Source organism: Apus apus, chromosome 1, assembly GCF_020740795.1.
Source record: "Apus apus isolate bApuApu2 chromosome 1, bApuApu2.pri.cur, whole genome shotgun sequence".
Classification (NCBI taxonomy): Eukaryota; Metazoa; Chordata; class Aves; order Apodiformes; family Apodidae; genus Apus; species Apus apus.
In genome coordinates this window covers 156919439-156932372 of record NC_067282.1, presented here as the reverse complement: position 1 = coordinate 156932372, position 12934 = coordinate 156919439, and the positions used below count along the sequence as shown (strand labels likewise).

At 36.6% G+C, this 12934-nt stretch overlaps 1 protein-coding gene across 10 annotated transcripts in view; it reads right to left on the bottom strand.

The window, feature by feature from the left end:
* The window catches only part of ANKS1B (ankyrin repeat and sterile alpha motif domain containing 1B), a 432033-nt gene that overhangs the window by 255181 nt on the left and 163918 nt on the right, over window positions 1–12934 (bottom strand). For all 10 annotated transcript variants that reach the window (XM_051612894.1, XM_051612912.1, XM_051612951.1 and 7 more), the window contains one exon: window positions 10912–11092. In XM_051612894.1, coding sequence (XP_051468854.1) covers window positions 10912–11092 — 181 coding nt within the window. The remainder of the gene's footprint in view (window positions 1–10911; window positions 11093–12934) is intronic.

Here is a 12934-nt window from a genome sequence, read left to right as displayed (position 1 = left end):
TATTTGGTCATTGTCAAATATGATATAGGGTAGATAAAACTTTACTCTTACTCTGGCCAGCCTTTCTAATGCTTTTAATTTTATGTCCTTCTGTTTCTGTTAAACTTTTGAGAATGTATATTATTTTGGGTCTCTGACAGTTCTGAACATATTTTAAGAGTACAGCTTTGTATCTTCCCCAGACATGGCCATCTGCCTTTACCTTCTTTATCTCAGTAAGTCCAAACTCTCTGCGAATCCTCTGCATAGCTTTAAAAAGACAGGGTCCCTCACTATGGAAAAATTAGAAATTAAAAAAAACCCCTCATTTCAATTTATACAACTTTACTATTAGAGCTACATTACAACTAGAAGTGCAAAACAAACAGGCATACACAGAACTTGTATGACTAAGTCTAAAATTAGGTATAACATACAGTGTTTCTATAGATTTTCAAATAAACTTCTTGACAGTTTCAATTGATATTGTTAATTATATCCTGGAATTTGTGCAATTATTTATTTCTACCAAAGTGTAGAAATGCTCACTAGAGCAAAGAATACTTTTCATTTTTTTCAAACTTGCCGGTATATTTTTGAATTCTTAACTAACTATGAACTATAAACTAGCTACTGCATAGAAGTTATTCAATAACATAAGAAAAAAACAGATACAAATATTTCATCTTGGTTCATAGTAAGATCTATTCAGCCATTCTGAAGCTATTCATGAAAGGGGTTTAATTTTCTTCTTTCACTAAATAGCTACAAACTTTCATTTTCTGCAAGAATATTACCAACTTCAATGCACTCTGATATGTAACTCTTTTATACTACTCAGCTAGAGCTAGTTATAAAATATCTAATTAATTAGCTAATGAGTAAGACTGACTCTATCCTAGTTGTTTGATATTCACCAAAGGCATAGAAGTCTTGTTTTCCCACCCATACAGAACAATTTTTATACAGTGTGGAACACCATGAAAAGAGAGCTTTATTACAGCCCATGACAACATCGTTATAATTGGATAGCAAAGAACAGCAAATATAAAAATTAGTGGAGTCACATGCAGAGAGAGTAAGAAAGAGAAATAAAAATTGTCTTTTATTTTAGAATGGCATTAAAAGAAAAGGAAACAGACAAAATTCTTTGTTACTGATTGGTATGTAATACAGAGAGGTTTTGGTTTTTTTAAACCAGAGGTCACAAAGTATGCTCAGAGGACTAAAAGTTCTTTTAAAAGAAAAAGCATGGTTTTGCCATTTCATTCAGCTCTAATAATCTCACATAGGGCTCAGAAATGTAGCTGGTGAGTAGAACAATTTCTAAAAAATATTAACATCCTGGAAAGGAGAAGAACCAGAAAAGCAATTAAATATTTATAAGAGGCCATGATGACAAGAAAAGAAAACCAGATTGAAATGTAAGAGTATATTCTATATGATTCTACAATCAGTTTAGATGCATTCACAGAGTGAAAGAATACTACCACAAATGATACTGTGAGGAACTGGATACTGAAACAGCCTAGTTCTCACAGCCCTCCTCTTGCAATAGCAATTCTGACTGATGAAGTTTTCATGAGCATCCCTCCAGGGCTGGGTCAATCTTAATTAAAAAATGTCCAAAGGAAAGATAAAGGAACAATATGAGGCATGCTGACAGCCTAAAGTCTAAAATAGTCTGTCTCTGGGACAAATTGTCCCATTACAAGTTAAAGAGTTATTTTGCTTCCAGGTTAGTAAAGAAAACAAAACAAAATGAGCAAAGTGAAAAGTTGACAAAGATGACAATCTGATAAATGTGAGTATTCCCTATAGTTACTGTGCTGCTAGAAGTGGCTAAGAATTGTAAACGAAACATTATAGAAAATATTTTTTCTTTTGACCTTACAAGTCAGGATAGTTTTTATAACTGGAAAAATGCATATCAGACATAAATACTTCTATTCTATTCTATTCTATTCTATTCTATTCTATTCTATTCTATTGCTTCTAACAACCTATTCGTCCAAGAAAGCTCTTTAAAAATTCTTTATACTGCTGTAATATCTGATGTTACTTCAGGAAAACTTTTTATAATGTGATGAACCACTGTTGCATGTATGTTCTGTCATACAACAAAGAAGAGGACACGTGCAACTAAATGACATGATGTTAATAGCGCAACTAGCCATGTACACAAACATGCATACATTGCTTTATGTTTACTTCAGGGGCAAAAAAAGAGTGGAAGAAATAGGTAATACCTGAATCTGATTGCAGTGTTCCTAAGGATCTGAGGGAAATATTTCCCAATTCAGGACGGTCTGTAAAAAATTCTCATCTCCAGCAAAGCTCTACTTTCTGCCTTGCTGCTTGCCAGATTGTGGTCTAAGAACTCAGGCTTTCAAAATCACTAAACGTCTTTTACATATGACATGGGATTTTTCCCCAGTATATTGTCAACAACTGCTAACTGGCTTTACTAATAGTAAGCAAACAATGTAGTAGAAAAGAGCAAATCCTCTGAAGAGCAGCCATTTGAATAAAAGCTAGCCATACGCATTGATCAATGCATGCATATCCACTTGTGGTCAGATGGCTCAGAATGTCATTTGGAAAGAGATTAGCTGTTTGTGTCATGTTTCTTGTTTTATTAACACATCCAATGCTATATCTGACAACAGGGCTTAGAGACCCATCTGCACTTTTATTGCTTCATTATGCCAGCTTCAAATGGTATTAATTTCATATCAATTTTACTATTGACTTAGCAGTCAAAATACATCTTTGTTAGTGACATGTACAGTGGGACTGACTGCACACTCTGCAAGCCTGAAGGGAGGCCATCCAGAGAGACCTTGACAGGCTTGAGAACTGGGTTTGTGCAAATTGCATGAAGTTCAACAGGGCCAAGTGCAAGGTCCTACATACGCGTCAGGGCAATTGCAAGCACAAATAGAGGATGGGCTGAGAATGGATTGAGAACAGCCATGAAGAGAAGGACTTGGGGTTGTTGGTTGGTGAGAAGCTCAACATGAGCCAGCAATGTGTGCCTGCACCCCAGAAAGCCAACCATGTCCTGGGCTGCATCAAAAGAAGCATGGCCACCAGGTCGAGAGAGGTGATTCTCCCTCTACTTCACTATTGTGAATCCCACCTGGAGTACTGCATCCATCTCTGTCCAAACAAAAAAAGGACATGGAGCTGTTGGAGGAAGTCAAGAGGAGGGCCAGGAAGATGATCAAAGAGCTGGAGAACATCTCCTACGAAGACAGGCTTGGAAGCTTTGGTGCTATTCAGCCTGGAGAAGAGAAGGCTCCGGGGAGACCTCGTAGCAGCCTTCCAATACCTGAAAGGGGCCTACATGAAAAATAGGAAGGGCCTCATAATCAGGGAGTATAGTGATAGAACAAGGGATAATGGTTTTAAACTGAGACTAGATTTAGATTAGGTATTAGGAAGAAAGTCTTTAGTGTGAGGAAGGAGAGATACTGGAACAGGTGGTCCAGGGAAGCTGTGGATGCCCCATTCCTGGAAGTGTTCCAAGTCAGGTTGGATGGAGCTTTGAGCAACCTGGTCTAGTGGGAGGTATCCCTGCTCAAGCAGGGCGTTTGGAACTAGAGGATCTTTACTGTCCCTCTCAACCCAAACCATTCTGTGCTTCTATGAATATCCACAGTCACATGCAAGGCATTACATTTGGAGACCAGGTTCACACTAATACCTAAAAAATGGCTTTAGCCCAGATCATTTGATTAAGTCAGAGAAAAGACTGAAAGATAACACTGTATAGGCATTACTGAAGAGCTAGGTAACACTATAATGAAGTTTAGGTTAGAAAAATGTAACTATATCCAACAAGATTACTTGTAAATTGAGGAGCCATGGAATTTAGGGACTTCTTGTGTCTAACATTTCATGCAAGCACTAAAAAAGAAGATCAGTTTCTCAAAAAAACCCACAAAAAATCCCACAAAAAGAACCAAAATCTCCAACCAAAACAACAAAAAAAACATGGTTCAGAGTGGAACTACAGGTGTTAATTTCATCAACAGCTTCCTAGGCGTCACCTCAGTTGATCTTTCTGCTATCAGATCTTTGGACATTATACAATGCATGTTGACATGTTGTTAAGAGTGAGATATAATTACTGTGAGCTCCGTGAAGTATGTTGTTTTGAAACTGGAGGGTGTAAAGACAATAATAGTTAACAAATAGAAGTTTATAAGATTAATTAACCCTACTCTACAGTCTGTTCCTGTGGGACAGACTGTATCTTTGCCTTGGATAGCTGCTCAAAGGCTGGAATTAGAAGCAGCAAAAAGAAGGGCAACATAAGGAGACCTTAACATGCCACATCTGCTGGACAATTTAATTAGAACAAAAAAGAAATTGTTTGAGACAGTACCAAACTTGATCCCCAGTAGCAGTTCCTGGAATAGCTATACTACATCTTCCTAATTGCACTCAGTTGAACTCGGCTATAAATTGAAGAGGAAGAATCAAATAATATTTGCAGGTGAAAAGGCTCAAATTAACCTGGTTTGAAGAATGCCTTGGCAGATTTTGTTCTATTGTAATAAAGCAGATGATGAAGAAAATTAAAAACCAGAGAAAAGAGGGCTTAAATTCAGCCTTCTCAAGCATTTCATCTAGAAGAGAATTCTTGATCAATGACTGGTCGGTATAGGCTCATAATATCACTTTTTTCAGGTGTTCCCTCACAGGAGGTGCAAGTGTCCATATACAAGAGATGAGAATGCTATATTTGCCAGCATTTATTGATTACACTTTTTTCATTATAGGCCAGTATTTTCCCCTCTGTGCCTGGAAAAACATGTGTTCTTTTGGTAATTAGTACAATATTGTTAACAGAGACAGTGTACTGTGAACTTACATAAAGCAGATCTAAAAATATCCTCTAGCAAGAAAAGGTTGGTGGGTTTTTTTTCCATCTGTTTCATTTTGTTTTCACTTTTAATTTTTCTAAAAAATTTTATGATCCCAGAAACAAGAGTCTTGAAGAGTCTACATAGACATCATAGTTTGATCTTTTCATATCAGACCTTAATAAATGAGACACTGGAATAAGAAAAGTAATGTTGACAAATACGTGACCTACTTCAAATAGCAGCTTTGCAAAAGTCACATAAAGGAACATTCCTGCAGCAGAATAAATTTTGAATGTATCTAGCAATGTAACATAGCCAGGAATTTTAGACTAGACTTCTGATTCAATTTTCTAATTCCTTCTAACAGCCACAGTAATATGCAAGATGTCTTGATTCTCTCAAAAATGAAAGTTGAAACTGCAGGCTTATCTTGAAGTGTGGAGTTGCTTTTGCTTCAGTAAAACAGGGCATGTGAGACAAAACAATTAGCTCAGATATTTTTACTTTAAAGAAAGACCTGAAGACACTTCTAGAAGAAACTTAAGGTGTGACTTAAATATTACTTTTCCATTGTAGAAGGAAAAAAAATACGTTCTGGATTGCTCTTAGGAACAATGTAGCCTTCTTAGAGAAATGAGCTAACATTAGTCCTAGTCAGAAAACAAGACATGTAAATAGAGTTATTTTAAGGTCCTACAGTGCAGACAGACAGTGTACCTAAGAGATAAACTCAGTAAATACCTTTAGGTACCATAAAAAGATGAGATAAAAACTTCATGGTCTTTTATAATGAATGGCATACAGAATTTATTGAAAATGTAAACATTTTCATGGACTGAAAATAAAGATTGCAATTAGATTATCTACAGATGACTGATGACATTTTTGCTGCATACATGCATCTGTGAACAGATCAGTTGTCTGGTCTGAAGCAGAACAAGAATATCTGCAGAACTGCCTATTTAATTTCAAAGCCTAATTATACTCAGTACAAGAAGAAGTAACGAAGTTAACATGGGCCAGGGAAAGATCTGTTATTCTGATTGATTAAGCAGAAATTAAAATAAAAATAATACAGAGTGACAATTTCAGCTGCAAGTGTTGATTGTGCCAAGCTGATGTTACCAAGATGGTCATGATTATGCTGCCTTCAAATTGCTGCCGTTCAGATTTACAGTTTCAAAAGAATGTCAGAGATGTATATCACCAGGCATAGACCTAGAAGAGAGAGGCATCTCCCTGAAAGCCCAGACTGCCCTCTTCTGGAATTAAGGATCTTGCACATCTAGAGGTCTTCGTTACCGACAAAAGTTATATGAAAAACTCACCTGATTATCAGGTCTTTAATTTTTCATTTGTGTTGTCATAAAAAACACTTACTAACGTATTTGAATGATCAAGAAAACTACTAACACCTTGCCGTGACAGAGTTACATACAGTAACGACTTCTTTGTGCAATGGAGTGAATACACTTTTAGTATAGAAAGTGTAGTGATATGAGCTGACGTCATTTGGATCCACAGATCTCCAACTTGAGGTGAAATGCAATGCTACAAAATCATGATCTTTCACTCTGAGTTCAAGAACACTTCTGTGAAAGCAATGTTCTTGCTGCAAATAAAGCTGTGAAAATAGGCCATGCCAAAGTTGCATTCACACTCTGCCTTATGTCTACTGAAGTGAGAAAAGTCTCTGGTTCTTCCACCAGTTAAAGTTCAAAACAAATTACAGAGCCTTTATCCTTACATTTTAGATGCAGGCAACCTGATACTAAGGTATCATCTGCCATCCATGCAGGCAACATACACCTTATTTACACTATAAGGCCATCTAATCCCAAAGCTAAAGCACATACTTACCACTGTATGTAGACCATTGTCCAGCTAATTAATAATAAAATGCTTTCAGAAGCTGTCAGTCGGACAATACAGTGCTGCGGTAGAGTTCAAGGGTTTTCTACTTGATAGATATGCACTTTTTGAAAATCAAGATGCCTGTTTCGAATCAGGGGATGTAGGCAATTAGCAAACAACCAGAGTAAAACTGGTATCCCCAAATATTAAAAGGGATTTTCTCTAATCCATCAAAAGTTCCAAGAGACTGATTCTTTGGTAGCATACTACTGAGGTAATGGTAAGATTACAATTATTTTAGAATTGCAATAATTATTTTATTATATTCATCTCCCACTCTCCTCTGAATGCCAAAGATTCCTTACAAGCTCTGTGAAGAAAATATAAAAAGCATGGATATTGCATAGGGAAATACTAATGCCTTATTTAGATTTAAATTTCTGATTTAGAAATCCTGTAAAAAGCTTTTTCATTGTTTCAAAGAAGGCAACAGAAAACTATTAGCTGCAGTTTCTATGAAAATGAGTTCTTTCTGTATATTATTTATTTCGGGTCATCTAGAAAACCCTTGGCCTCGATAAGCATGTAAAAATTATTCATTGCTTCTTCCTGATCATGTTTAAAAAAAGAAAACCACAGAAAAAAACCCCCAAAACCGACAACCCAACCATGGAAGATATAAACTCTCAAATATATAAAATTGAAGGAAACATAGAAATGCACACAAATCCGTAATTATTATTGAATTAAACATTCTTTTTAGGTCAGATCTTCCTTAAATCTGCAGAACAAGTTGGAAATTCAGAGGTTTACAATCAAGATGATGAATTACAATTGTCACTGTAGATCTGGAAAAGGAAGAAGGAACCTTTCATTGAAACAACAGGTAGCTAAAGCAGAAAAAAAGCTGTAGCAGAACACTGCTCCTGTTACTCCTTGCTGACTATTACTATTCTAGGTTCAGCTTTTTAACAATCTAGGTAAAAGACAAGCCTCAGAGACTTTTCCAAGAGAGACAATTTTGATTTGTTCTTTCTGGATTTTGCTAGTCTCTTTACACATTAGTATTCCTTGTCTCTTGCAGAATTACAGAGCATCATCTATAATTAAAGAGTCGAAAGGACCTTAATGAGCAATATTAAATGTTTTTTTCATTCAGACTAAGATTTACTCTAATCTGGGATGCTATATGCTCCTTAAATAATTCAAGGACAGAAACCATCTGAGAAGGGGGTGTGGAATTAAATTTTTACTATAATTATTCCATTTACTGATGGTAAAGTAATTATTTACTTATGGTAAACTGTACTCCTGAAAAAATTGTAGAAGATACCCCAAGCTTCAGAACCAGTAATTTTTGCCTTTCTTGTTTTTTCTTAGATTTCTAGGCAGAGATAAGAGGAAATTCATATTCCACTCAATTCATAAGTCAAATAATCCACAAATTAGAAATATGCAGTTCTAATAAGCATGAGATTATAGTTCCAGTTTCGGACTAAATGAAATGCAGTGATTAAAAGTTACTAGGTGAAATCCCTTTTAATTTTAACCAAAGAAGATAAAAGTAAAACAAATCCAGATATTATAAAGAAGTTAATTCTCTGAGTCCAACGAATGCTCTTTCTGTTTTCTTATTTTTGCTTTTATACATTGAGACATATTTAGTATCATGCAACTACCCAGAATAAAACTGTGATCACTGAAGAGAGTTTACAGTAGAAAAAAGAGTAATAATCAAAAACAGCCACCCAAAACCCTAAAAAAACCAAATTACTCCAGACCAAGCAATAAAAGATATCATTCAAATTCATTATTTCCAGTTAGGGTTGAAAAGATTTGCTGTATCCATGAATATAGGCACATTCAAAGATAATGACACAGCCAGTCCATAAAAAGCAATATGAATAATTTCTGATCATTTTAACTCCTTCTTCATCGTAACAGGCAGAATTTCTCACTTTTAACTTATTTCATGACAGTTCTTTAACTATATAGCTTTTCTTTGATCTAACCAGGAAATTATTTTTTTATCATTTAAAAGCAACGGTTTTCAGAATTTGCAAACCCTACCATCCATAAATGTACAGCACGCATCACATTTGAAGACTAAAGTTATAGAAGCCAATTGATAAGTTTGTACAGAATTTTAATATTTGTATTGTTTTTTATTTTATAGTAATCTCCTTCTGTTTTGACCTTAAATAGATTGAGAAAAGCCAACATGGATTTACCAGGGTCAAATCGTGCTTGACAAACCTGCTTTCCTTATATGACAAAGTCACCCGCTCGGTTGGTGGACATCATGGGCCTGGACTTCTCCAAGGCTTTTGATACAGTCCACCAAAGCCTCCTCCTGGAGAAGCTGACTTGTTATGGCCTTGACAAGTAGTCTGTGTGGTGGGTGGGGAATTGGCTGACAGATGACACCCAGAGGGTGACAGTAAACAGTTCCTCCTCAGACTGGCAACCTGTCACATGTGGGGCCCCCCAGGGATCAATATTGGGCCCAATGCTGTTTAACATCTTCATAAGTGACCTGGATGTTGGGATCAAGAGCACCCTGATGAAGTCTGCAGACAACACCAAGCTGAGGGGAGAGGTTGACACTCCAGAAGGGAGAGCCACCCTCCAGGATGACCTAGATAGGCTGGAGGAGTGGGGTAGCAGGAACCTTATGAAGTTCAGCGGGGAGAAGTGTAAGGTCTTGCACCTGGGAACACATAACCCAAGAGTGCAGTTCAGACTGGGGTCCACCTGGCTGGAGAGCAGCCTTGTGAAAAGGGACCTGAGGGTCTTGTCGGATAACAGGCTCAACATGAGTGAGCAGTGCTGCAGCAGCAAACAAAGCCAACAGGATGTTGCTGGGCTGCATCAACAAGGGCATCACCAGCAGAGATAAAGAAATCACCATCCTGCTCTACTCAGCATTTGTTGGTCCCCGCTATACAAAAAAAAAAAAAAGGATGTGGACTGGCTGGAGGGGGTCCATAGAACTGTACATGCCACAAGGATGATCAGAGGACTGGAGGACCTGTGACATGAGAGGTTGAGAAAACTGGGTTTGTTCAGCCTTGAGAAGAGAAGGCTTCGAGGAGACCTTATTATCATGTTTGGGTGGCTACCAAGAAGATGGAGACTCCTTATTTACAAGGAGTCACATTGAAAAGACAAGAGGTAATGGGCACAAGTTGATCCTAGGGCAATTCTGATTGGACACAAGAAGTAAATTTTTTCACCATGAGGACAGTAAAACATTGGAATAGTCTCCGAAAAGAAGTGGTAGATTCCCCCACACTGGACAGTTGTAAGTCTCAGCTTGACCGGGTGCTGAGCCATTTCCTATTAACTATAGTACTACCTAGAAAGGTTGGACCAGATGATGCTTGAGGTCCCTTCTAACCTGGCATTCTATGATTCTATGATTTAAATACAGTATCTCTTTAAAAGAAATAATTCCATCTGTACATCACATAAACTAGCTATCAGAGGTATTTGTTTCAATACATCAGAGTTGCCCAATAATATACTCTTCTGCTACTAGCCTAAATAAAGTAACTTGCATATGAGTAAATGCATGGTTTACTATCACTTTCTTGCTCCCAAAGTTTTGATATGTGAAGAAGAAAACATTTTAATCCTTTTTAAATCATTTTCATTACGTAAACCTCTATATGCATATAAAACCCTCACAGTTACAATCACACTATCACTCAGTTAAGTTCTTATCATCAGAGCAAATATATTAAAGTTTTGATTTAATGAATCCCATCACTACTGCAGAAAAAATGTCAGGTTACTTATAAATCTTCCCTTCCTCTTCTTTGCTGATGGGTAGAAGATGAGTTCTAATTACGTTTTTCCAACTTAAAATTTGTCTTAGAGTTAGCTGACCACACAATGATGAAAGCAGTGTACCTAAATTATCAGTATTTCAAAAGCTATGCTACCTAAGTTCTAGGCATTTCTCTGAAACTAAGTTTGGTTTATTCAACATCCAATGTTCAGAAACATGTATTTTAAATAATATTGGTCATGAAATAAGAAAACCTTTTGTTGAGCAACAGAAAAAAAACAGAATAATTTTGTGTATTTATGATCAATGTTTTACACTATCAAAGGCAACAGCAATTTCAGCTTAAACCCACAGACCTCTGGCTTTATAAAGGTTTGCTGATAGGAAAATTAAGGGTTTTTTCTATACCTGGAAGTTCTCTCTCTTCCACACTGTATTCCAGAGATCCAAAGGAATAATTAGCTGGACTGACTGCAGGAGTAGAAACAAAACTTGTACAGCCAATAGATGGGTTGATTTCAAAATAATTGTGGCCGTGATTCATTCGGTGAAATTCCAGAGAGGATACTATCGATGTGCGCTGCTTGGGCTACAAGAAAAATAGAAGTTTGCAGTGAAAAATACAGACTTTTAATATAGTTTTCATTACTTGACATTTAATAAATTGACCTAGGGTTTCCCTCTTTTTACTGGTTTTATTTGACATAGTCGTTATACTAGTGAAAACCTTTTCATATGACATCATGATGTAGAGATAATTTCCTTCCAAAATTTGGATTAATCTTTACTAGAAAAAAATGACGTCTTCATTCTAATCAATTTAATTCAAAATAAAATAGGTTTTTACAGCCTTGCATATAATAATTGCAATCATCTTTTGATAAGAAAGGGAGCTCTTCACCAGCTGCATTGCTGGGTACATCTTGCAAAACAATTAGACCACTGACGTCTCTATAATGAAATTTACAAAATAATACCAAGTACTCATCACTTGAAAGCAACCCTCTGCCACCTATTTAATTTATGAAGGGCTATTTAAAGACTGAAAGGCCTAAAAGCTTAGAGCAAAAGTGTCAGCTTAAAAATGATACATTAAAATCAAACATTCTTCATGAGTTTTTACAGAATACTGAAAAACTTGATGCTAGTTTGTATCAAACACGTGTGAACGAAGTGAACCTCTCCACTGATCCCCCTTAATTGCTGTGCTTTGGATTGTAGAGCAGGTTCAGAGCATGAGAAACTCACTCCTTTTGGGACCTACACCATAAGGTACATTACAGGATTGTCCAAAAGGTGCTCCAACTCCTTATGACCACAGGACCACAGTAGAGCCAGCCCAAATTAAAACCAATGAAATATATACAGTGTGGTATTTACGTCAGCTACAACTTTTTCACTACACACATCTGTTATCCTTGCACTGCAGTACCTGCTAATACAGGTATCACCTTAGTGCTCGATGCCACAGACCTCTGAGGGTTTTGCAATGTCAAGCTAAATAGTCTATCACAGCACTAATCTCCATACTTAAAATATCCTAACCCCACAATGCTCTTCCAGCTTCAGGACCAATGACCTGAAACATTAAATGCCTCCTCCAGAAGAGAGGAGGCCCTGCATTCAGGTATGTATTTATATGTCTGTATATTTTTTTCACAACTGAGAAAAACATCTCAGGAACTGCTACCTTAGGTAACTAAAGCTGGGAAAAGTAAATAGAAAAATAGTAAAGGGTGCTTTCACTCTTTTTGTTTTCCCATATCAGGCTTAACAGACCAGAATATTTGTAAAGGTGAAGAATTTGCTACTTATTTCTGTCAATACCAAATTGTTGCCCTGGGAGCAGTAAGATTGTCATTGGACCATGAAGCTATTCACCATCCCTTACTCAGAACTACCGGTTGAAATACAACCTATCCCAGTGGAGTAATTTTCAGCTTTGTTTGTGGTTTATTTCATTTTTAGGCTGTAAGTCCTGCAATGTTTGTTTTACAAATACAGAACCAGACTATTCTCACTAAATTTTCACTCCTTCTGATGGAATGTCGGACAAATAAAGATAAATAGACTTAGGTTTGTATAATGTTGATTGTTTGTTAAAGTTGAGTTGGGCACCATGTTAATTAACTGTGTCCTGATAAAACTGAGAAAAATTGCAAAGGGTGAGTTTGGGCATTCATCTGGAACTCATCTATGGTCTCTTGAGGGGATTTACTTTCTTTAATAATTAAAAATAGCTTTTGCTTTGAAAGGCTGACTCCTAGGGCTAGTAATTTCATGGGGGAGTTCAATGAACAGGGACAGACTCCAACATTGAAAAGTATGGTTAAAAGTCATTGTTTGGGACCTGATCAGACCAAAAATATTAATGGCTATTAATTGAGCCTAAATGGCATACTTTTACTAGACAAGAAACTCATCAACAAAC